This window comes from Lithobates pipiens, unplaced genomic scaffold (assembly GCF_037356315.1).
Source record: "Lithobates pipiens isolate NorthernLeopardFrog02 unplaced genomic scaffold, aLitPip1_a1.2 Scaffold_8, whole genome shotgun sequence".
Taxonomy (NCBI): Eukaryota; Metazoa; Chordata; class Amphibia; order Anura; family Ranidae; genus Lithobates; species Lithobates pipiens.
Window position 1 is genome coordinate 128,573,056 of NW_027507903.1, and position 25,253 is coordinate 128,598,308.

Genomic DNA, 25,253 nt, shown 5'->3' on the forward strand with positions numbered 1-25,253 from the left:
GTGGATGGCACTGGGGGCAGGTAGCACTGGGGTGGATGGCACTAGGGGCAGGTAGCACTGGGGTGGATGGCACTGGGGGCAGGTAGCACTGGGGTGGATGGCACTGGGGGCAGGTAGCACTGGGGTGGATGGCACTGGGGGCAGGTAGCACTGGGGTGGATGGCACTGGGGCAGATAGCACTGCTGGGGGCGGATGGCACTGCTGGGGGCGGATGGCACTGCTGGGGGCGGATGGCACTTTTTATTTCATTTTTTTTTTTTTTTTTTTTTCCGGAATCAGAACGGCTGCCGCTGCAGCCGTTCATCTCTCCCCTCTCGCACTGTCTGTGCGAGGAAGGAGAGCGGCGCTGCGAGATGATCTCATATGTTTACATATGAGATCATCTCCCATTGGACACGCCGATCACGCTGTAAACGGCCGCTGTGATTGGCCGTTTACAGCGATCTGTGTTTGCCTGTCCCCGGGGGACACGGCGAACACAGAACTTCCGCGATGCGCGCCCGCGGCGGCGCGCATTGCGGAAGTAAACATCAGGCCGTCCAGGGACGACCGCCCAAACGAACGCGCCTGCTCTACGGCCGTAATTCGGCTATAGGGCGGGCGCGAGGAGGTTAAAGAAGTGGTCAGGCGATAGAACCACATCATTTGAGTGAAGGGACATAGGAATGCTGCATAGTCTGACAGATCAAAGCTAGGAAGACATGAACCACTATAGAGAAGAATACATTTAATTGCAGGTAACTGCCATTTAGAATTGTTTTTAGGCAACTGAAGCGGTCACCTTAAAATATAACTAAGACCCCATACACGCTATTAGATTTTCTGCAGATTTTTGTCTTCAGATTTACCAAAACCATGTGGTGCAAGGGCCTGCCTGATTGCATACAAATTGAAACTCTTAAGGTTTGACCTCCTATTATATGGTTTTGGTAAAGCTGAAGAAAATCTAATAGTGTGTGTGGGGTCTAAGGCAAAACCGTTTTGTTCAGATTTTGAGACTGGTGAGGGGTCAGGTTTTTATTGCATTGTCCCCATTAGGAAGATTCACTCTTTCAAACAGTCCTTACCATCAGTGTCACCAGGAATAAAAGTGAGGGTAATTCCAAAAATTTACAGGCAGACTCCTGCCTGTCAGGTGGATGCATTGGGGTGGCTGCGCTGCTGCCCTACTGCCTCCAAACACTGCCGGTACAGGCGCTCCCACCATGCATTCCAAGCGCCGGCTTAGAAGGGGAGGGAGAAGGTTAGTATAGCTGCGAAGGGATGTACTGGAATGTGATCTGCTTTGCAATATATTTAGAGAAGTAGGAGACGTGCAGGATCTTTTAGACCCTGCATGTCTCATTAAATAGAACGGGTCTCCTAAAAATCATCACACTGGCCTATGTGATGAAAAGAAAAAAAAAAAAAGTTAAGCAATAAAAATTAAGTTACACCCAAGCACATAATTATCTCCCCCCCCAAAAAATGTTGAGTCCCCACATATACGCACGTAGGAACGCAAACGCACACGCCAGGGACACCTACGCAGAACGTTGATTGTGATACACATTACATATCGTCATGCACGCCAGAGTGAAAGCAATAATTCTGGTACAAGACCTCCTGTGTAACACTAAACTGCTTTTGAAGCGTTCCCTAAAAATATAGAGCATTGAAGTTTGTCACCATTTCACAGGTACACGGAAATTTAAGGTTTGATGTCAAATACTTTTACTCAATGAAACCTCGTCTTTTATATTTTACCAAAAATGTGGGTAGTTTATTGTGTTTGTTACCGAAATTTTGTGTTTCCAAGACTTTTGCGGTAAGATCAAGTGACATAAAAAATTGGAACTACCACTATTTTATTCTCCAGGGTGTCTGCTTTCAGAAAATGTGTTTGAGTTTTTTTTTCGAATCTTCAGGCCTAAAATAATTTTTTAAAACATATAAAGAGAAAACAAAATTACTGCGCTCCTAATCTAAAAGATTAAAAAACAAAAACCCAGTTACAGCTGCAGCTACCAGGATGTGATACACATCCAAAATACAATGCATATAGAGACCAAAATTAGCTGCGCTACCTACCCCCACTGAGGCTATTACTGTTTGTGCAAGGAAATGAAAATTACCATACTTAACGGCGTATAACACGCACTTTTTCCCCCTTAAAATCGGGGGAAAGTCGTGGGTGCGTGTTATACGCCGATCCCCACTGTCTGCGAGTCAAAAATACAGAGCGCGGCCGAAAAATACCGAGCGCTGCCGAAAAATACCGAGCCGATTGCTCGGCTCCGCTCGTCGTCCCGCCTCCCTACTGTTTCTCTAGCGAGCGCTGCCGAAAAAGACTGAGCCGACTGTACTGTGTACTCGGCTCGGCTCGGCTCACAGTCCCGCCCATACTGGGCGGGACTGCGAGCGGAGCCCAGCCAAATACACAGTACAGACGGCTCGGTCTTTTTCGGCAGCGCTCGCTAGAGAAAAAGCAGGGAGGCGGGACTACGAGCGGAGCCAAGCAAGTCGGCTCGGTCTTTTTCGGCGGCGGGAAATTTAAACATGGGCAAGGCTGCAAACGGCGCTGGCCAAGCTGCAAATGACACTGCAAAGCTGCAAATGACACTGATCATTCTGCATTGACTGGCATTTAAATGTAAGTTTTTTTTTCCTTAAACTTCCCTCCTAAAACTTTTTTCCTTAAAATGCCCTCCTAAACTTGGGGTGCGTGTTATACGCCGGTGCGTGTTATACCCCGATAAATACGGTAATCAGATAATTCCAATAGATTAAGTGAAATCAGCTAGAACAATTCAGATACAATCAAAATTAAGTGATAAATGCTCAAAAATTAAATATGATTAAATATAGTGATAACAGTTGATTATATTCAAAAAGTGATTATAAATGAATAAATTCATTGACTATAAGTAAACTAATTTAAATTAATCATAATCAATAAATTATAAATACAGTGATTATTAATTATAATTAAATAAGATAAAAAAAACTTTTTTGGTCTCTATATGCAATTTTTTAAACATGTTTGCAAAAAAAAAAAAAAATACAAAAATGGCTTTGGCAGCAAAAGTGTTAATACACACAAACATTGTTACTTTTACTTCTCCTATTTTTTTTCAATGTTTTATCTTCTGCTTTTTTATGTAGCATTGTGCAACTTGTTTTCTATAATTTCTCTCTACGTTTCTTCTTGTGCTCTAATTTTTTTGCTTGGGGATTATTTTCAGTTTTGGAGGCGATCAGCAAAAGACAAAACTGATAAAGTCAATGAAGCCGATGCCAAGTTTCAGCTGCCAACAGTACGCATTTCATATATAGATTAATGTGGTATTAAAAGGTTGATCTTTTTTTTTTCCTTTTTTTTAATATGTCTGCTTCCCTGCTCCAAACCTCTTCTCAAATACCCTGGCAGCGTTCCTGGCTCCTAGTTCTTCTTTAATATCAAACTTTCAGGAGGATGAAAACACTTGAAGGCTAGTGATTGCAGCTTCCAGAACTAGGAAGGTCACATCTCAGCACTGGGGTTCAAGAGCTATAAGAAGCCCCACGGGACTCAGACCAGTACAAGACTAGGGTGAACTAAAGCTGGTCATACACTAGTAGATTTTCATATGAAAATGTGCATCAGTATATTTGACGACTTGACAAAAGTCATTGGAAAGCAATGCAATTCGATTTGGAATGAACAAACACCTGCTCTACAAAAACACAAATCTACTAGACAAAAAATAAATTAAAAAAAAAGTGTATACATACTTTTTATTTGATATGAAATCCAGAGCTTGATATACCAAAGAATAAAGGTATTCCACCTGTGTATAGAAAATAAATTGAAATCATTATACCGTATCTAACAAAAGGGCTAAAAACAATCACCAGTGAAAAATGTAATTACCGTAGGATCCATCAGCACTTACTATAGCCATTTATTCCAAATTAGTACAAGAGGCAAAAACAGCAGTTTTCCCAGGAGGGCCGTTACAACTTCTTACATGCTATTACATGGCTAGAAATTCTTACATTCCATGTTGAAATGTAAAGACTGTATAGATACTGGAACGCATGGGGGCCGAATGAGTTGAGAATTTTCACTCAGTATATTGTAACTGCATTCACCTTTAATACCCAGTCATGTGCACAGAAAATGAACAGATATTTGCCTTTTCACATTATAGGAAATCAAAGTAAATCTTCAGTGAATTTATTGAGTGAAGATTTTTTTTTTTTTAATGCCTTTAGACCCCTTTCACACTGGTTTGTTTTTCCAGGCATTTTTCAGGCACTTTAGCGTTAAAAAAAGCGCCTGTGAAGTGCTTGAAAGAAGCCTCATCTCTAATCCCAATGTGAAAGCCCAAGTGCTATAAGAGCCCTTTCACTATGTCAGCGCCCGGAAAAAAATTGTAAAGTGCGGCTTAAACTAGCAGCATTTTTTACCAGCGTTTTTCGAGCACTATTGGGGCGTTTTTAACCCCTGCTAGTGGCCAAATAAAGGGTTAAAAAAGCGCCCGCAAAATGCTGCTGCCAAAAGCTCTTTTCAGGCGTTTTGCAGGCGCTTCCCATTGATGTCAATGGAAAGGTGCGCTTTAGGAGCGGTGTATTCACCGCTCCAAAAGCGCTGCAAAGAAGCTGCTTGCAGGACTTTTTTGATGCCCTGCCAGCGCAGTGCCTCAGTGTGAAAGCCCTCGGGCTTTTACATTGGGATTGCAGTTGCGGCTTCTTTCAAGTGCTTTACAGGTGCTTTCTTTAACGCTAAAGCGCCTGAAAAACGGGTCTTAGTAACTTGCTGATGAAGCCCAGGACAAAATTTCAAAAGCATGCAAAACTACAGCGGGTGTTGAAACTTTTAGATTTATATCATAGCTGCATGCTCTCCAGCTCCTTAAAACAGAATTACAGATTTTTTATTATTTTTTTTTTTTAAAACCTATTTGTCTACTCTCCACGTTGTCCAATCAGAGAAACATTTTAGGGCCCTTTCACACGGGGCGGATCAGTGCTGATCCACCCCGTGGATATCCGTTTGCTCAGCGGGGATCACGCCGTCGATCCCCGCTGAGCAGGGAGATGACAGGTCAGTCTCTGCACACTGCGCAGGGACAGACCTGTCACAGCGCCGCTCTCCGCTATGGGAGATCGGATGACGACGGACCGCAGTGTCCATCGTCACCCGATCCGCAGACGGATGGAAAAATAGCTTTTTCCTCCGTCACACTTTTTCAGATCGGAGCGGGTCGGATGTCAGCGGACATGTCACCGCTGATATCCGATGCTCCATAGGAGGTCTATGGAGCATCCGTTCAGGTCCGCCTGAAAAACGGACAGGCGGGCCTGAACGGATCGTCAGTGTGAAAGGGGCCTTATTCACTAAAAACATTTCTGATTGGCAGAGGTGACGTGCATGCATCCTCGTGTTCAGTATACAGACGGCAAGTCGTTCAAGCAGCACCCGAAGACAACAGCACTGACCTTTATGCAGCACAGACTACTATGTTCAATTTCTGCATCCCCAGCAGACCTCAATATGTGAGATAAGAGGGAGCAATTGGGGACACCCCTTCAGTGTGAAGGTGACTTGCCTTTGGACCTGGGGGTCCGGTTCTCCATATGGAACTCAGATTCTGTGTTGTGCTCACATTTGCATCCCAGGAGTTACAAAGCAGTAAGGACCCTAAAAGCTGGTCACTAAAAGCAGAAATTACTGCAGATAATTTCTCCTTAGACACAAAAGGAAGAAGAGAATTGTGCCCCTGAAACAGAGGAAATATCAAGGGAAGGTTTTTTCAAAGCTAAAAACGGTGACCCTTAGGGGAGCCACTACAAGGCAAACTATGCTGGGGGTGGGATCCTCCCTACCTGGAATTTGGAAGTCCACCCTATCGTCCTTTCCCTCCACCTCTCTGCCTGCTCACTATAAAAATGGGGCAGTCAGCCAACTGAGAGGAGCGTCTGTCAAGGCCAGAAACCCATGCTGTATGTTTAGTATAGAAAAAAAAATCACTCTAAATATAGGCAAGACTGTTGCAGTTTTACTACTCCTTGAATATGATTTGATATATCGTATTTATCAGCGTATAACACGCACTCCCCGTTATACGCCGATCCTCTGATTTCTGGGCGGCTTTCGGCCACCTTCGGCCCTACTCGGCGGCCGAAAGCCGCCGAGAACTACCGGGAACCGCCGAGATACACAGAACATCTTGGGGGTGTCATTTTTAAAAAATAAAAGCCGACATCACTGAGGGGACAACGATGCACGAGGCTGCAATGACGGACAGGTTGCACAGGACACTGACAAGGCTTCAGATGGACACTGATAAGGCTACATTGATGGGCATTTAAATGTAAGTTTTTTTTCCCTTAAATTTCCCTCCTTAACTTGGGGTGCGTGTTATGCGCCGACAAATACGGTACAGTATCTCACAAAAGTGAGTAGACCCCTCACATTTGTGTAAATATTTTATTCTATCTTTTCATGTGACAACACTGAAGAAATGACACTTTGCAACAATGTAAAGTAGTGAGTGTACAGCTTGTATAACGGTGTCAATTTGCTGTCCCCTCAACAATACACAGCCATAGGGCTGAAATAACTAAATCGAGTATGAATATAGTAATCTATTCATTTCATAAAATCAATTGTCAATCGGCCAGTAACATAATGGGGGGGGGGGAAATAAAAATAAAAAAACTAAAGTGAGCCCTTTATAGTACAAACAGTAGTGATTATGTGCTTCTTTTTTGTAATATAAAGGGCTAATTTTAGTGTTTTTTAACCCCATTAAGTTACTAGACTTGGTTCACACCTATATGTATTTTTGGTGCTTTTTACAGAAATGCACTACAGGTCATTTACATGGTTTCCTGCGGGACACATTCACATCTATGCTTTTTTTCAGCAGCTGCATATTTGTAAATGGTCAGGGACTTTTTTTTTCTCAGAGTGGATTAGATATTTTGCTCCCCAACTCTATAGTTCGTTATTTATATTTACCACTGCATAGTGATATTTAAGAATAAATTGCCTTTTTTAAAACTTAACATATTAACTAAATTATACACCACACTTTTTTTAAGGTTATTAACCGCTTAATGGGTTCATCAAAACAATCAGCCAACGAATCGATTATGAAAATAATAGTTTGTTGCAGCCCTACACTGCCATTAATGTCAAAAAAGCTGGCAACAAGAGCGAGTACACCCCTAAGTGAAAATTTCCAAATTGGGACCAATTAGCCATTTTCCCTCCTCTGTGTCATGTGACTCATTAGTGTTACAAGGTCTCGGGTGTGACTGGGGAGCAGGTGTGTTAAATTTGGTGTTATGACTCTCAAGCTCTCATACTGGTCACTGGAAGTTCAACATGGCACCTAATGGCAATGAACTCTCTGAGGATCTACATAAAGATGGCCTAGGCCAGGGCTCGACAAACCCCAGGCGCCAGGTTGCCAATGCGACCAGAAATCGCAACCTGGCGCTTACGCTGCCACCAGCCCCCTCACTATTGATGCCCCAGACAAGCAGAGCATTAACACTGACTGCCGTCCTCCTCCCTCCTCCACACTCAGCGGCGCCACGCTAAGTGTGTGAAACTGACAAGCAACGGAGAGAGGAGGATCTGTCAGATTTCAGCTTGATGTTGGGATGGGCGGACCCGGCAGCTATCAAACACCAGCCAATGGGATCTGGGCGGGTCGTTACTACGTGTATGTTGCCCCGCCCCTTAAAGCGGAGGTCCACCCTAAAATGGACCTTCCGCTCATCGGATTCCTCCCCCCCTCCGGCGCCACAATTGGCACCTTTCAGGGGGGAGGGGGGTGCAGTTACCTGGATAATCCAGGTAACTGCACCCACTTCCGGGCTAGCTCTCTGCGGAAAGGGGCGTACATTATGCCCCTTTCCGCAAGTGCCCGCCCCCTTCCGCAAGTGCCCCGCTGCCTGCTGGGAAACACACAGATCCCAGAGGCAGCGGGGACCGTCCTCATTGCGCAGCGCGGCTCGCGCATGCGCAGTAGGGAACCGGGAAATGAAGCCGAAAGGCTCCATTTCCTGATTCCCATACCCAAGATGGCGGTGGCAGCACTCGATTGTCGATCTAGAGATCGGCTTCGGGTGCCGACATCGCGGGCGCGCTGGACAGGTAAGTGTCACTATTTTAAAAGTCAGCAGCTGCAGTATTTGTAGCTGCTGACTTTAAAAAAAAAAAAAAAAAAAAAAACGCGGAGTCCCGGCGGACTCCCGCTTTAAGCAGCCCAATCGTTGGCTGGTGTTTGATAGCTGCTGAGTCCCAGCCAACCCGGCCCCCGCCCACCCCAGCCGGGTCCCGCCCACCCCGACAAAGCTCAAATCTGACAGATCGGCCTCTGTTACTTGTCAGTTTCACACCCCGGCTGGGTCCCGCCCATTCCGACATTAAGCTCAATTCTGACAGCTCCTCTGTTACATTTCAGTAACAGAGTGCTCCGTGTGAAACCTACCAGTGCCACCTGCCAGCACCAACCAGTGCCATCTACCAGTGCCTCTGCCAATCAATGCCACCTGCCAGTGCCAACCAGTGCCACCGCCAACCAGTGCCACCTGCCACCGCCAACCAGTGCCAACTAGTGCCACCGCCAACCAGTGCCACTGCCAATCAGTGCCATCTGCCAGTGACTAGTGCCATTGCCAACCAGGGCCACCTGCCATCACCAACCAGGGCCACCTGCCACTTCCAAACAAGTGCCACCTGCCAATAAGTGCCACTGCCAGTGCCAATAGTGCCATCTGCCAGTTCCAAACCAGTGTCACCTGCCAATGCCAGTGCCATCTGGCAATCCACGTGCCTGCCAGTGGCAACCAGTGCCACCGCCAATCAGTGCCACCTGCCACCACCTACCAGTGCCACCTGCCACCACCTACCAGTGCCGAGTGTCACCAATCAGTGCCACCACCAACCAGTACCACCTGCCACCGCTAATCAGTGCCACCTCCCAACACCAACCACTGCCACCTCCCAACACCAACCACTGCCACCTCCAAACCACTGCCACCTCCAAACCACTGCCACCTGCCAAACCACTGCCACCTGCCAAACCACTGCCACCTGCCAAACCACTGCCACCTGCCAAACCACTGCCACCTGCCAAACCACTGCCACCTGCCAAACCACTGCCACCTGCCAAACCACTGCCACCTGCCAACCAGTGCCACCTGCCAACCAGTGCCACCTGCCAATGCCAACCAGTGCCACCTGCCAATGCCAACCAGTGTCACCTGCCAATGCCAACCAGTGTCACCTGCCAATGCCAACCAGTGTCACCTGCCAATGCCAACCAGTGTCACCTGCCAATGCCAACCAGTGTCACCTGCCATCTGGCAGTTCCACGTGCCACCTGCCAGCCAGTGCCACCGCCAATCAGTGCAACCTGCCACATCCAATCAGTGCCACCTAGCAGTGCCACATGCCAGTGCCACCGCCAATCAGTGCCAACTAGTGCCACCTGCCAACACCAACCAGTGCCACCGCCAATCAGTGCCATCTGCCACTTTCAAACCAGTGCCAATCAGTGCCACGTGCCAGTGCCACCGCCAATAGTGTCACCTGCCGGTTCCAAACCAGTGTCACCTGCCAGTGCCATCTGGCAGTTCCACGTGCCTGCCAGTGCCACCCTTACTCTTTCTGGTCAGCCCATAACCCTGATGTAACAGCGTTTCAGTGGAGTTATTGATTGGGTGCTCCATTGTGAGTTAGGGATAGGGGGTGAAAATGACTGGCCTTACCCCGGGAGCCGACAATCCATACCACTCTATAAAAAAAGAAAAAAAAAAATGGCTCCTAACTTTTAACTGGCTCCTAAATTCAAAGCAAATTTGTCAACCCCTGGCCTAGGCTATAAGATTTCCAAGACCCTGAAACTGTGCTGCAGCAGTGGCCAAGACCATACAGCGGTTTAACAGGACAGGTTCCACTCAGAACAGTTACATAGTAGGTGAGGTTGAAAAAAAACAGTCCAACCTATGTGTGCGATTTTATGTCAGTATTACATTGTATATCCCTGTATGTTTTGGTCGTTCAGGTGCTTATCTAATAGTTTTTTGAAACTACTGATTCCCCCCACTGAGACCACTGCCTGTGGAAGGGAATTTCACATTATTGCCGCTCTTACAGTAAAGAACCCTCTAGGTAGTTTATGGTTAAACCTCTCTTCTTCTAATTTTAATGAGTGGCCACGTGTCTTGTTAAACTCCCCTGCACAAAAAAGTCGTATCCCTATTGTGGGGTCCCCAGTACGTTCAATTAACACATAAATCAAACCCTCTCAAGCGTCTCTTCTCCTGAGAGAATAAGTTCAGTGCTCGCAACCTTTCTTCATAACCAATATCCTCCAGACCCTTTATTGCTTTGTTTCCTTTCTTTGTACTCACTCCATTTCCAGTACATCCTTGCTGAGGCCTCACCATGGTTGGCCAAGAAGTTGAGTGCACGTGCTCAGCATCATATCCAGAGGTTGTCTTTAGGAAATAGATGTACGAGTGCTACCAAGCATTGCTGCAGAGGTTGAAGGGGTGAGGGGTCAGCCTGTCAGTGCTCAGACCACACACTGCATCAAATTGGTCTGCATGGCTGTCGTTCCAGAAGGAAGCCACTTCTAAAAATGATGCGCAAGAAATCCCCAAACAGTTTGCTGAAGACAAACAGACTAAGGACATGTCCTGTGGTCTGATGAGACCCAGATAAAATTATTTATTTTGGTTCAGATGGAGTCAAGCGTGTGTGGCAGCAATCAGGTGAGGAGTACAAAGACAAGTGTGTCTTGTCTACAGTCAAGCATGGTGGTGGGAGTGTCATGGTCAAGGGCTGCCGGAACTGGGAAGCTACAGTTCATTGAGTAAACTATGAATGCCAACATGTACTGTGTCATACTGAAGCAGAGCATGATCCCCCCGCCCTTCAGAGACTGGGCCGCAGGGCAGCATTTCAAAATAACGACCCCAAAACATACCTCCAAGATGACCACTGCCTTGCTAAAGAGGCTGAGGGTAAAGGTGATTGACTGGCCAACATGTCTCCAGACCTAAACCCTATTGAGAATCTGTGGGGCATCTTCAAACGGAAGGTGGAGTGCAAGGTCTCTAACATCCACCAGCTCAGTGATGTTGTCATGGAGGATTGGAAGAGGACTCCAGTGGCCACTTGTGAAGCTCTGGTGAACTCCATGTCCAAGAGGGTCAAAGGCAATGATGGAAAAAAATGGTGAACACACAAAATATTGACACCTCGGGCCCAATTTGGACATTTTCATTTAGGGGTGTACTCACTTTTGTTGCCAGCGATTTAGACATTAATGGCTGTGTGGTAGTTCCCCCCCCCATTAAGTTACTGGCCAATTGACAACGAATCGATTTATGAAATGAATAGATTACTATATTCATACTCGATTTAGTTATTTCAGCCCTATGGCTGTGTATTGTTGAGGGGACAGCAAATTGACACTGTTATACAAGCTGTACACTCACTATTTTACATTGTAGCAAAGTGTCATGTCTTCAGTGTTGTCACATGAAAAGATAAAATATTTACAAAAATGTGAGGGGTGTACTCACTTTTGTGAGATATCATTGGGATCTAGTAAGCGGGACATTTCCTATCAATCTGTTTTTCCAAATATAATTTTATATATATATATTTAAAATAAATATTCAAAAAGGTGATTTTTTTTTTTTTGATGAAAAATTTTCTGGTGAATTTGCATTATGTTATGTTATTATGTTCATTTAATCACATGGTGGTAATTTCTGTGTTTGCTCAATACTTTGATTCACATGAGACAGCGCATATATCATGTCGCATAGTGGCCCTGATTCGCCTCTTCTGGGGTGCCTCAGCAGTGCTCCAGGCTACACATTTTCTTGAGTACCCCGTTGAAGAGCCGCTCCATTGACAGACAGCAGGACTCATGCCCCTCACTTTGGATTTGATTGACAGCAGTGGGAGCCAATGGCTGTGCTGCTATCAATCTATCCAATCAGGACCTGAGACACCAGCTGAAGCTGGTGTGCATGTCATCACTGGAAAGACCAGGTTCAGGTAAGTAAAAGGGGGGCTGCTGCATAAATGGAGGTTTTTCACCTTTACAACTCCTTGAAGCCTTCAGGATTCACAGCCGCTTTCCTACTACACATGCGCAAGTCACGCTGCACTTTCTGAATGGTCCTGTCTTCTGGGAGACACACACAGGAGGAGGAGGGGCCGGACACGACTCAGATCACAGTGTGGAGATCCTACCAGGAAGTGGGACTGGGTACCTGTCAAAACCAGGTAGCTGCACTGGAATGGAGAGAACGTGAACAAGCAGAGCATCCCTTTCTGCTGGAGCTCTGCTTTATGAGACTGCCAGAAATGGTTCTACATAAGAGGTACTCACCGCACTCTAGGCCAGTGGTTTTCAACTCGTCCTCAGGAACCACTAACAGGCCAGTAAGTACGTACCTTGGGGAGATGCAGACTAGAATACTGCAATCACCGAGCAGCAAATATCACCTGTTATTTCAGTTATATTGCAAATCTGGCCTGTTAGTGGGTCCTGAGGACAAGAGTTGAGAACCCCTGCTCTAGGAGTAGGGCTGTAGGCCCAATCTTCACTCCTCATGGTGGCACACCACAAAGGGTACCCAGGGACCTGACTCCCCCTCAGAGGATCCCTGCCGTTGAACTGTATAGCACCCTGCCAGCAAGGTCACCATATTTCAGGTATCCATCCCTACTCTTGGACCTTGCTATGTGAGGTCCAGTTACCATCCATCTTGGCCCCTAGGCCAAAGGCGACCAATCCAGATTAAGTCATTTCCTCTCCCAGTAGGGGTATGTAGAACAGGCAATGGCATTAGGAGACTAACAGCCAAACATGATAGTATGTGCAGCTGAAGTGAAGGACTATGTTGTCACCCACGGTTTCAGCTACAGACAAATACTGGCAGGATAAACACAGGCATCTCCTAAATCCTGCATGCAGATTTAGTTGTTCTTCAAAGTACCACACTAACCATAAAATCCAAGGTGATGTTGGGGAAGGGGTGACTGGAATTCTCATGGTCGCTGTGTAGTCTGCCTTTCTATGTTCTTAGGATGTTCGTCAGTTTGTAGCCAATCAGCTTAGAGTACAAAGGAGTTGACTTCACAGCAAAGATACCATGATTGATTTGGTTTCTGTCTGTGAAATACATAATCCCAGATTTCAAAGTTAGTGGGGCACTTTATAGCAAGACCAAGCCTGGCCGCTGGTGGCTGGAATGACCACCTGTTCACTTCAGCTAAAAACCATCAGGATTATGTGTGTATATTTAGAAAAACTTATATACATATAGGAACTGCTTTATTGAATTACAAATAGATTAATTGCTACTTGCAATTATACAATGTAGGAATTTAAGGAAAATTAATTTTAACTAATTTATGAAATAACATTTTTCATTAGGAATTGACACTTGCCTTTTTACTGTAGATACATGCTGATCCTTGAATCAGGAGAGCAGCTTCTGCAAAGTTCATTGTGGTTTTACCTCCATCAAATGAGATGCATATATGATCTAACTATATAAAACAGAAAAGAAAATGTACATTTAGATATGGCCTTAAAAAATAAAAATAAAACCCACACACAGGTACTAAAGACAGACAGACAGACAGACAGACAGACAGACAATCTAGAGTATCTAACAGCCTATTGATCAGTTTTACATCTCTTAAAGCCACACTGCACTTCTACAGTCTACGGTTCAATTATATGAAAAAATGAGTTTTCTAACTTATCTTTGTTTTGCTGTGTTCACCCTCTGAATTATAAAGCACTACATATCCCATGGTACCTTGCTGCCTGCAAGCAGTGATTCCTGTACTGAAGGTGCTACTGAAAACTGCTACCCCAAGCACCTTTGTAGTTCAGAAGGCAGGCTGTGACATAGCGCATACTCACAGGGCATAGTGAGGTTGATTTACTAAAACTGGAGTGTGCAACTGTGCATAGAAACCAATCAGCTTCCAGATTTTTTGTGAAAGATTTATTGAATAACCTGAAGTTAGAAGCTGATTGGAGAGTGCACAATCTGGTGTAGCTGTGCATGGTAGCCAGTTTAAGGCCAGGTTCACAGCATTGGGTCCGGTCTGAATTTGTACCTGAACCAAACTCAAAAACGCACAGGACCCTTCTGCGATTCAGACCGCGACCACCCAGGACCTGTATGAACGGCCTCCATTGAGAGCTTGTCACTCTCGCCCATCATGCGAATTGGATGTGGGGGAAACTGGCATCTAATTTGCATATGTGTGAAGCCAGCCTTAGTAAATCAACCCCATAGTGCTTTATCCTTAATTACATAAAAACGGTTTTGTACTGTGCAGACTAGAACATGTGTCACAAAATGCAAGGAAGTAAACATGTGGGGTATCTTAACAAGGTAAGTTTATAAACTTCAAGATAGGAATAGGCTAAAAATAAATGAAATACAAATGACAACATTAATATACGATTCCCCCCCCCCCCCCCATTTTGAACATAGACCAACTTACAAAAGTTATTCAAGGGCAAATAAATGCATGGAGATGTCTGCAGTTTAGTTAGTGTCACCATCTTACAATATCAAATTGCTGAATATTAATACTACATGCATACCCCACTTTTAAAGTACACAATGGGACCAGAGCATGTATGTAAAACAAAAATGTACTTAAGTTGAAGCAATGCCCTTTTCACTTCTCAATGCATGTAAATACACTAGCTCTATGGGAAATCTTGGTCAGCTTGACATGGCACTACTCCCAGTTTTAAACATTTAACATTGACATCTATGGGAAATCTTGGTCAAAATTACATAGCTCTGCTCCTGAACCATAAGTGACAGGGACACCAAACTTGGGAACACAGGACTATGACATGGTAGATTACTAGGCAGGCTGGCCGACCCCAAAATTGGTTATGTTGTAGTCCTGGGTCTCCTCTCAGTATTCCCCAAGTTTGGTGTCCCTGTCAATTATGGTTTGGGAGCAGTGCCATGTCAAGCTGACCAAGATTTCCCACAGATGCCAATGTGTCCAAAGTTGCGAGGTACTTTACATTCACTTGTGGGCGTGTCTGTACTCATGAGTATACTTAAAGTGAGAGCACATAAAGTGGGGTATGCATGTACTCTAGGAAACATGGCTGTCATTTCTGTCTAGCGCTCTGTTGACTCTGCAGGTTACAGATAAATGTAGCAAAAAAAAAAAAATTAAAAAATATGATACTGGAGTATTGGTTTAAAAGCACATCTCCAGGGCTTCATTCAAATGTTCGTTATGTCTAGGTAGTTAAATTGGTAAAGTATCGCTTACTTGTCTCCCCATTCCAGAGGTCTCCTCCTCTGCTTAAAGCTTCAGTTTATGAGCACAGCCTCATCACGTACAATACAGAGACATTAAGCCTGTTTTGTATGTCCAAGAGGCTGGCGTGTAACCACAGCCAGTCTTAGCTTAAAGAAGCAGCTTCAGAGGACTAGTTGCAGCACTAAGTGACCCTGCTAGAGCAAGGAATAAAGGTAAACACAGACTAGACATTACAAGCATTTAAAGTGGTTGTAAACACTCCCCCACAACTTTGCCCATGTAAATCAGCATAACAAAACCCTAATGAACACTGCTTGTAGATATCTCCTTACTTGCTTAGTATCGTTGTAATCCTTTTTGTTCTTTAGAATGACATCAAGGAGCATGCCCAGATCTCCCCTGATTTACGGCACACTCTCTATGTGCTTATCCATCTGTTATCAGGACTTCCTACGGCACAGCACCGATATCCCAGGAGGCTGCATAATCATTCAGAGCTTCCTCCTACACACCATGTGACATGACATGCTGTGTAAACTTGGCCATTACTGCAGTCTTATCAGCTGAAGCTGATAAGACTGACAAAGGCAAACAGACATTGGCACAAGTAAATACTATGAAATAAAACAAGTCAGCTATGAACAGGGAAGCAGGGTTGCCATAGAAACGTTGGATTGAGAAGGAGGCTTGGTTAACAGTACAGGAAGTGCTCCATGTAAGGGCAGAAATACACTCCACTGTGGACTCAGAAAACAATACTTAAGATGGCGCTGCCTAACCCCTGGAAACAAGTTTTTTTACGGTTTCTTTAAACAGTAAGTAATATGCATTTTGGGCTGGATTACAGTGGCTATAGTTTGATAAATTATTACTTATTAGAATGGACTAAATGAAAAGAAGCATCAGAGTGGGAGAGTTTACTTCCTCTTTAACCCTTGCTCCACTGCAATGGTGAATTTTTGTTTTTGTTTCCGTAGTTAGGCTTTAACGTTTTGTAGATTGGAAATATATCAATAAGTCAATCATGTAACTATAGGTAAAAATTTTAAAGGATTAAAAATTACAGTCACCACCATTTTTGAGCATTTACCAACAACCTACCTCTTCCAAGTACTCCCCCAATTGAGCAGCTACATCCACCTCCCAGTTTTTGGTCATATCCCTGATTGGTTGCAGCAGGTGCGTGAACCTTGTTTCCGCATCTTCCATTGTTTATATCTATAAAGGAAACACAAAAACGAGAACTATTCATGAATCACAAATACCACAATTATATGACTCAAATTCTTCCAGCAACATACTCTACACCTTTATTTAAAAAAATATGACCAAAAATTCCACTGTAAAACTAAACAGGAAGTAAAGCTACATTGCTTTTGATATTAGATGGGGTGGGGGGAATACTAGTGCAGGTTCGCTCCCTAGCTGCACTCTGAGTCTACAGACGCACAGAGATTGGCCTGGCCTCGCTCATTGGCCTCTGAATTTGTTTGACGTGGCAGGAGCCAATAGCTTCTGCTGCTCTCATTGAGTCCAGTGAGGAGAGAAAGAAAGCAGCGCTGGACCGAAGGGCGTCATGACATCCTTCCATGATAGTGGATGGCACACTCTGTGATCACTATGTCACTTAGGACACAGCTGACCACAGATTGGGGTAAAGGGCCAATCACAGCTGCCCTTTACCACGCGATCAGCTGTGTCCAATACCAGCTGATCACGATGTAAACACAAGGTAATCCGCATTTCTTTCCCCACGCTGACAGCGTGAGCAGCGGAGAGCCAAAAACTGTCTTGGGTGAAAGGGACAGCTACCCTTATAATCAGTGTCTTGATTATCAGTGGTCTTGCCAGTGCTTCAAATCAGCACAGCCTCATCAGCGCAGATCAGTGAAGGAGAAAAATTACTGTTTGCAAAATTTTATAACAAATTATGAAAAACTGTTTTTGTCCCCCCCCCCCCCCCCCCCAAAACGTTAAGTCTTTTATTAATTTAGCAAAAAAAAAAACAAGTGGTGATTAAATACCACCAAGAAAGATCTATTTGTGTGAAAAAAATAAAAAAATGTCATAATGACAGCGCTGAAAGCTGGCCTGGACAGGAAGGGGGTAAAAGTGCCCAGTAAGCAAGTGGTTAACAGATGCAGGGGTGCCATTATTTCACAATGGCACTTCCATGCATGATGGATAAAAATCAATAAAATTCTGATCATTGGATTTCGAGTAAAAAAAAAAAAAAAAGAAATCTATCTAAAGATAGTTTTCTATTTAAGATAGATTGATAATTTAGTTTAGGGTTGCACCGATACCTGTTCTATTGGACCAGGCATCCACAACGTAGCGAGGGGGGAGGTCAGCCTCACAGGTGATCGATGCGATGGGGGGGTGGGGGGGGGGGGGGGGAGGATGAGCGTACGGTTGGAGGTACTAGTACCAATCTCCCTTTATCGATTTTCTGACAGCTGTCAGATGCTTTATTGAAAGCTATACAGGGAGATTGGTGCTTGTACCTCCTCCCACCGATCGCCCCCCTGTGTGCTCCTCCTTCTGTCCAGCTCCCCCGTGTGCTCCTCCTTCTGTCCGGGTCCCTCCTCCGGCTCTCCCGTGTGCTCCTCCTTCTGTCCGGGTCCCCCCCTCCGGCTCTCCCGTGTGCTCCTCCTTCTGTCCGGGTCCCCCCCTCCGGCTCTCCCGTGTGCTCCTCCTTCTGTCCGGGTCCCCCCCTCCGGCTCCCCGTGTGCTCCTCCTTCTGTCCGGGTCCCCCCCTCCGGCTCCCCGTGTGCTCCTCCTTCTGTCCGGGTCCCCGCCTCCGGCTCCCCCATGTGCTCCTCCTTCTGTCCGGGTCCCCCCCTCCGGCTCCCCCATGTGCTCCTCCTTCTGTCCGGGTCCCCCCCTCCGGCTCTCCTGTGTGCTCCTCCTTCTGTCCGGGTCCCCCCTCCGGCCCCCCCATGTGCTCCTCCTTCTGTCCGAGTTCCCCCCTCCGGCTCCCCCGTGTGCTCCTCCTTCTGTCCGGGTCCCCCCCTCCGGCTCCCCCGTGTGCTCCTCCTTCTGTCCGGGTCCCCCCCTCCGGCTCCCCCGTGTGCTCCTCCTTCTGTCCGGGTCCCCCCCTCCGGCTCCCCCTTCTGCGCGGGTGCCCCCTCCGGCTCCCCCTTCTGTGCGGGTGCCCCCTCCGGCTCCCCCGTGTGCTCCCCCCTCCGGCTCCCCCTTCTGTCCGGGTGCCCCCTCCGGCTCCCCCTTCTGTCCGGGTGCCCCCTCCGGCTCCCCCTTCTGTCCAGGTGCCCCCTCCGGCTCCCCCGTGTGCTCCTCCTTCTGTCCGGGTCCCCCCTCCGGCTCCCCCTTCTGTCCGGGTCCCCCCTCCGGCTCCCCCTTCTGTCCGGGTCCCCCCTCCGGCTCCCCCTTCTGTCCGGGTCCCCCCTCCGGCTCCCCCTTCTGTCCGGGTCCCCCCTCCGGCTCCCCCTTCTGTCCGGGTCCCCCCTCCGGCTCCCCCGTGTGCTCCTCCTTCTGTCCGGGTCCCCCTCCGGCTCCCCCGTGTGCTCCTCCTTCTGTCCGGGTCCCCCCTCCGGCTCCCCCGTGTGCTCCTCCTTCTGTCCGGGTCCCCCCTCCGGCTCCCCCGTGTGCTCCTCCTTCTGTCCGGGTCCCCCCTCCGGCTCCCCCGTGTGCTCCTCCTTCTGTCCGGGTCCCCCCTCCGGCTCCCCCGTGTGCTCCTCCTTCTGTCCGGGTCCCCCCTCCGGCTCCCCCGTGTGCTCCTCCTTCTGTCCGGGTCCCCCCTCCGGCTCCCCCGTGTGCTCCTCCTTCTGTCCGGGTCCCCCCTCCGGCTCCCCCGTGTGCTCCTCCTTCTGTCCGGGTCCCCCCTCCGGCTCCCCCGTGTGCTCCTCCTTCTGTCCGGGTCCCCCCTCCGGCTCCCCCGTGTGCTCCTCCTTCTGTCCGGGTCCCCCCTCCGGCTCCCCCGTGTGCTCCTCCTTCTGTCCGGGTCCCCCCTCCGGCTCCCCCGTGTGCTCCTCCTTCTGTCCGGGTCCCCCCTCCGGCTCCCCCGTGTGCTCCTCCTTCTGTCCGGGTCCCCCCTCCGGCTCCCCCGTGTGCTCCTCCTTCTGTCCGGGTCCCCCCTCCGGCTCCCCCGTGTGCTCCTCCTTCTGTCCGGGTCCCCCCTCCGGCTCCCCCGTGTGCTCCTCCTTCTGTCCGGGTCCCCCCTCCGGCTCCCCCGTGTGCTCCTCCTTCTGTCCGGGTCCCCCCTCCGGCTCCCCCGTGTGCTCCTCCTTCTGTCCGGGTCCCCCCTCCGGCTCCCCCGTGTGCTCCTCCTTCTGTCCGGGTCCCCCCTCCGGCTCCCCCGTGTGCTCCTCCTTCTGTCCGGGTCCCCCCTCCGGCTCCCCCGTGTGCTCCTCCTTCTGTCCGGGTCCCCCCTCCGGCTCCCCCGTGTGCTCCTCCTTCTGTCCGGGTCCCCCCTCCGGCTCCCCCGTGTGCTCCTCCTTCTGTCCGGGTCCCCCCTCCGGCTCCCCCGTGTGCTCCTCCTTCTGTCCGGGTCCCCCCTCCGGCTCCCCCGTGTGCTCCTCCTTCTGTCCGGGTCCCCCCTCCGGCTCCCCCGTGTGCTCCTCCTTCTGTCCGGGTCCCCCCTCCGGCTCCCCCGTGTGCTCCTCCTTCTGTCCGGGTCCCCCCTCCGGCTCCCCCGTGTGCTCCTCCTTCTGTCCGGGTCCCCCCTCCGGCTCCCCCGTGTGTTCCTCCTTCTGTCCGGGTCCCCCCTCCGGCTCCCCCGTGTGTTCCTCCTTCTGTCCGGGTCCCCCTCCGGCTCCCCCGTGTGTTCCTCCTTCTGTCCGGGTCCCCCCTCCGGCTCCCCCGTGTGCGCCTCCTTCTGTCCGGGTCCCCCCTCCGGCTCCCCCGTGTGCTCCTCCTTCTGTCCGGGTCCCCCCTCCAGCTCCCCCGTGTGCTCCTCCTTCTGTCCGGGTCCCCCCTCCAGCTCCCCCGTGTGTTCCTCCTTCTGTCCGGGTCCCCCCTCCGGCTCCCCCGTGTGCGCCTCCTTCTGTCCGGGTCCCCCCTCCTCCTGTCCGGGTCCCCCTGTATGCTCCTCCTCCTGTCTGGGTCCCCCCGTGTGCTCCTCCTCCTGTCCGGGTCCCCCCTCCGGCTCCCCCGTGTGCTCCTTCTGTCGGGCTCGCTCTCCTGGATCTATCAGGCTGGAGAGTGGAGGAAGGAGACAGTAAATCTGTTGTTTACCAGCTCCTTCCTTTCCTGAATGCACAGTGATCACTGACTCTGCCCACTCATAACTGATCATCATAAACTGTGATTACAATGCTTCAGTTTATGAACTGAGAGGAGCCTCCGTCTCCTCTCCAATCATTTCAGCGCAGACAAAGGGACTGGGGAATTTGTGTCCTCAGTCATTTTCCCTGTCTCAAAGGGGAGATGTCAGGGGTTGGTTTAGACCCTTGATATCTCAAAGCCCCAACAGGGCTAATAAAAAATAAAAAAAAAAGGGAAGAATTATAATAAATATTTAAGTGAATTGTAAAAAACAAAAAAATAAAAAAACAAAGAACACACACACTGACACCATCTACTCCCCCTCCACCTCCCACCCAAAAAAAAAAGAAAAAAAAAACCTGCTGACAGTCCGCTCCCTTTTAAAGTGCCACCTACCAGTTCTGAATATTAGTGCCACTGCCACACAACATGGAGGAAAAAAAAAGGGATTGGTGAGTACTGCCCTCCCATCCCCCATGATGATTTTTAGGCAACAGGTTCTCTTTGAGATATGCAGGGTCTAAAAGACCCTGCATGTCTCCCCTGTATGCCACTGAATGTTTTGCAATGCAGATCGCACTGCAAAACATCCTCTCTCTGCAAAGCGAGCCAGGGACACTGAGAGCTTAACCCAGAAGTGAAGTCAGAGACGTTGCTTTCTGTGTCACATGAAGAAGAGGAGAGCAGACGTCTGCTCCTCTCCTTCCCCTCTACCCGCCATGGAGATCCAGGGCCCAATGATGGGCAGAGTATGGGAAGCATGGTGGGGTGGCACAGAGGTGCTTGAGAGTGATCGGGCGGCAGTAGAGAAATTGTGTGCAATACCTCCCGCAGTGAGGCCCATACGTACCTGGCGGTGAAAGTATTAAAAGGAGCAGGATCCATTATTTTATTTTTGTGGGTTAACAAACTCTTTAAATGGACTTGATTTAAATCAAATCCTCCATGCATCTGAAAATTTGTTTTTGGCCGCATGAAGGCACAGCACCATGTTGCTTTGTGTGGCTGCCCAGCAGGTGCGTTTTGGTGAAAAGGTTAGGGTCTTTTTCCCTGTAGTTACAGCAGCCCATTCAAATAAACAAGCTGCTGTGCCCAGGAAAACGCCCGGGCACGCAGGACCCACAACAATATGAAGCTAGATTTAGGAACCATTCACAGCAGACCTGCGCAGTGCACAGACAAGGCGATCTGCCTGATGTCTGCTAAGTATACTTTACACCAACACACTGCTGGCGTGTGATGAAGGACATGGGACAAGTGGACGCACACAGAGCTGCACAGGGCGCATTAACGTGCGCCCGCTGATAAGAGTGCGCCCCTCGGCATTCTGGGAACATACGTTTCTCTGTGCACATTACTAAAAATGAGCATCGCGTGCGGTGCCATTATTTCTTAATACCCCCAAAGCGGCGGGCACACGCGTCTTGTTATGCGCCAAGACGCACAATACAAAAACACGCAGGGCGTTCAACTGAATGGTGCTGATCAGCCTTATCACTCAGCAAAATGATAATAACCAGGCTCTTCCCATGGAGGCCACCTCATGACAGGTCCTCTTTATATAAAGGGAGTGTTATACTCGGTGCTGCACTCATTATGGGAACCATATAAATCCATACAGCTCAGTGACCCTCCTATCTCCCCACACCACCAATGGAACGACAATCAACTGACATTCCCATCCTATCTCCTCCACACACCACCCGACCAGCCCAGACATCCCTCCTCTGCTCACCTTTGTCACACGCCGGTCCGGCTTACATAAAATATTCAACAAATAAAACCCGTTTCTAGTTTCCGGATCACAGCAATCTCCAATACGCCATTTTGTTTTTCCCGCCTAGTTCACGGCTTTCTCACGCTTCGAATTCCACCAATCAGTTGTCGGGAGCTGGGTGTGGTAGGAGGGCTGAGAGATGGGTGTAGCAAGATGGCGTCCCGTACGCTGTTCAGAAGCGAGTTGACGTGATTCCTCCTTGGTTTCCTGAAGGACCCATTGCGCCCTCTAGTGATTAGTTATGGAACAAGAGAGCTCTCAGCCTGCAGCCTCCGTCCTGTCTCATTGATCATAGACGAACTGAATAGGAAATCAAGCTAATCGCATTCCTCCCAACTGTCCCTGATTTGGAGCAATGTCCCTGTGTCCCTCATTCCTCCTCATTTGTCCCTCATTTTGGTCTGATCTATATAGTGGTATATAAAATGCATATATTTATCTTTCAAAAGGTGTTTCCCAGTACTAAACCTTTCATCCAATTTATCAATTGCTGCATTTGTAAATTTTAAAAGCCAATATAAAGGAATAGTAGTGGTAAAAAAAGCACTTGTGGATTTAATTAACCTTTTTTGGGGGGTTAATTCTCCTTTAAGGGGGTCTGCAAGGGGGTGCGTCCTATGCCGACATACATTTGCTAGTAGGTGTCCCTCATTCCCACCACAAAATGCTGGGAGGTATGTAACCAGCTGTTATTTTCTTCTCCTGAACATACAATGGAGATCTGTACAATCTACAGGTTTGCAAAGCAAGAATCATGACTGATTGGTTTACCTAACGGCCCCAAGTCGTTGCTTCCCTCACTGAGCAATTCAATGGGAATGCAAAAGCAGCACAAAGCAGGCAGATGATGTTTAAAGGAAGGTCAAACACAGGTCAGATGGTCACATGTAGGTCAGAAGGTCAAACATAGGTCAGAGGATCACATGCAGGTCAGTTGTAACTGTCAATAAATTAATGATCTTGGAACTGATTCACACCACAATTTTTGCATTCCAAATGCTTTGCTGGATGCACATTTTTGATGCATTCCAGTGCGTTTTTTCCCCTCTCTTTTTTTCTTTGGGTGGCTTTACACTGTTCTGTACAAAGAGCAGATAAACTGCGTTCTTTGTGTGGGTTAGGTGCGCTTTTCCAAAGGCTTCTGGTATGTCCTGCGGTTTTTCAACCATGGGACACTATTACTCCTAATGACACCAATAATGGGGCACTATTCCTCCCATTGACACCAATAATGGGGCACTATTCCTCCCACTGACACCAATAATGGGGCACTATTCCTCCCACTGACACCGATAATGGGGCACTATTCCTCCCACTGACACCGATAATGGGGCACTATTCCTCCCACTGACACCAATAATAGGGCACTGTTCTTCCCAGTGACCCCAATGATGCAGCACTATTCCGACTTCTACAGACCACAGGCGCTATATTATTTACTCCACTGACCCCCAAGCCTTAGACAATGTCTACTCCCACTGGCAACAGTCTGTCCCACCCCTAAAGTCTGAAGAGCTCTGCATTAGAGGGTGAACCGAGCCAACGTTACTGCCTATTATCTCTACAGCATAGGCGTGCACACTGGGTGTGCCTGGGCACACCCTAACCCCCCCCCCCCCCCCCCCCCCCCCCGTGCATGTTGGTGTAACCGCATTGTTCTATCGAGAAATGCCTCCCATCTAAAAATGTTGATATGTTGATCAGCTGGCGTGATGTAAACAGAGCTCATGCGCAGATTGTCTGAGGCATTTTTCAGCAGGATGGGTAGTATTCAAAACAAAGGAGGAAAACCGTACTTGTCAGATTGTGCCTTGCTGTTGTGGGGTGGGTTTTCCGTGTGCTGAAGGGCGGGTTTTGTCTGTGTTGCAGGATTGGTTTGGTGTGTTGAATGGTGGGTTTTGGCTGTGTCTAAGGGTGGGTGGCAACACACACAAAACCCACCCTTCAACAGCACACCCACAACCCGCCCCGCAACAGCGAGGCTCAACCTGACAACTACGTTTCCCCTCTGTTTGCATAGCATCAGCCGATGCCTCAGATGATCTGCACATGCGCTGTGTTGACGTCACACCAGCTGATCAACATATCAGCTGGAGTGACATTTGTTACTGCGCATTGCACAGACCCATCGGGGGCATTTTTAGACGGGAGGCATTTCTCGATAGAACATCGGCTATCTCCCATGATCTGCTCTGAATTGCTGCAAGAGAGTGTGTAGCCCGTGCTGCCTGTGAAACTGTTTCACATTGAACAGATAGTGAGGCTTGTAAGAGCCGCTCAGTATGTGAACTGTACCGTAATGTAACTGCTTGCAGAGACCAGCTGTCAAAACTTGGCGGATATGTCGGAGGTGGGCAGGACTGAAAGCTATCAAAGGCAGGCTTCTCTGCGTATGTGGCCCCATCTCCTTTCTTAAGCAGCCCAATCATTTGGCTGGTGTTTGATAGCTGCCTATCAGTGCCCATCAGTGCTGCGTATGAGTGCCAATCAGTGCTACCTATCAGTGGTACCTATGAGTGCCATCAGTGCCAACCAAGACCACCTATCGGTGCTTCCAATCAGTGCCACCTATCAGTGCCCATGAGCACTGCCTATCAGTGCCGTCTATCAGTGCCCATCAGTGCTGCCAATCCCTGCCATCTATCAGTGCCAATCAGTGCTACCCATCAGTGTCCATCTGAGCTGCCTATCAGTGCCAACCAATGACACCCATCAGTGTCAATCAGTTCTGCCTATCAGTGCCAGCTATCAGTGCTGCCTATCAGTGCTTCCAATCAGTGCCACCTATCAGTGCTGCCAATCTGTGTTGCTTCTCACTGCCATCTATTAGTGCCCAACAGTAGTGCGAATTAGTGCTGCCTGTCAGTGCCCATGTGTGCTGCCTATCAGTGCCAACCAATGCCACCTATCAGTGCCAA

At 48.3% G+C, this 25,253-nt stretch overlaps 1 protein-coding gene across 1 annotated transcript in view; it reads right to left on the reverse strand.

Annotated features, from left to right (window-relative positions):
• NCAPH2 (non-SMC condensin II complex subunit H2) overlaps positions 1 to 22,441 on the reverse strand; it is a 91,587-nt gene extending 69,146 nt beyond the window's left edge. The window contains exons 1-4 of the mRNA XM_077472760.1: positions 22,294 to 22,441; positions 16,434 to 16,550; positions 13,464 to 13,565; positions 3,755 to 3,810 (exon numbers count right to left, since the gene is read on the reverse strand). Coding sequence (XP_077328886.1) covers positions 3,755 to 3,810; positions 13,464 to 13,565; positions 16,434 to 16,541 — 266 coding nt within the window. The 5' untranslated portion in view covers positions 16,542 to 16,550; positions 22,294 to 22,441. The remainder of the gene's footprint in view (positions 1 to 3,754; positions 3,811 to 13,463; positions 13,566 to 16,433; positions 16,551 to 22,293) is intronic.
• Between the last annotated feature and the right edge of the window lie 2,812 nt (positions 22,442 to 25,253).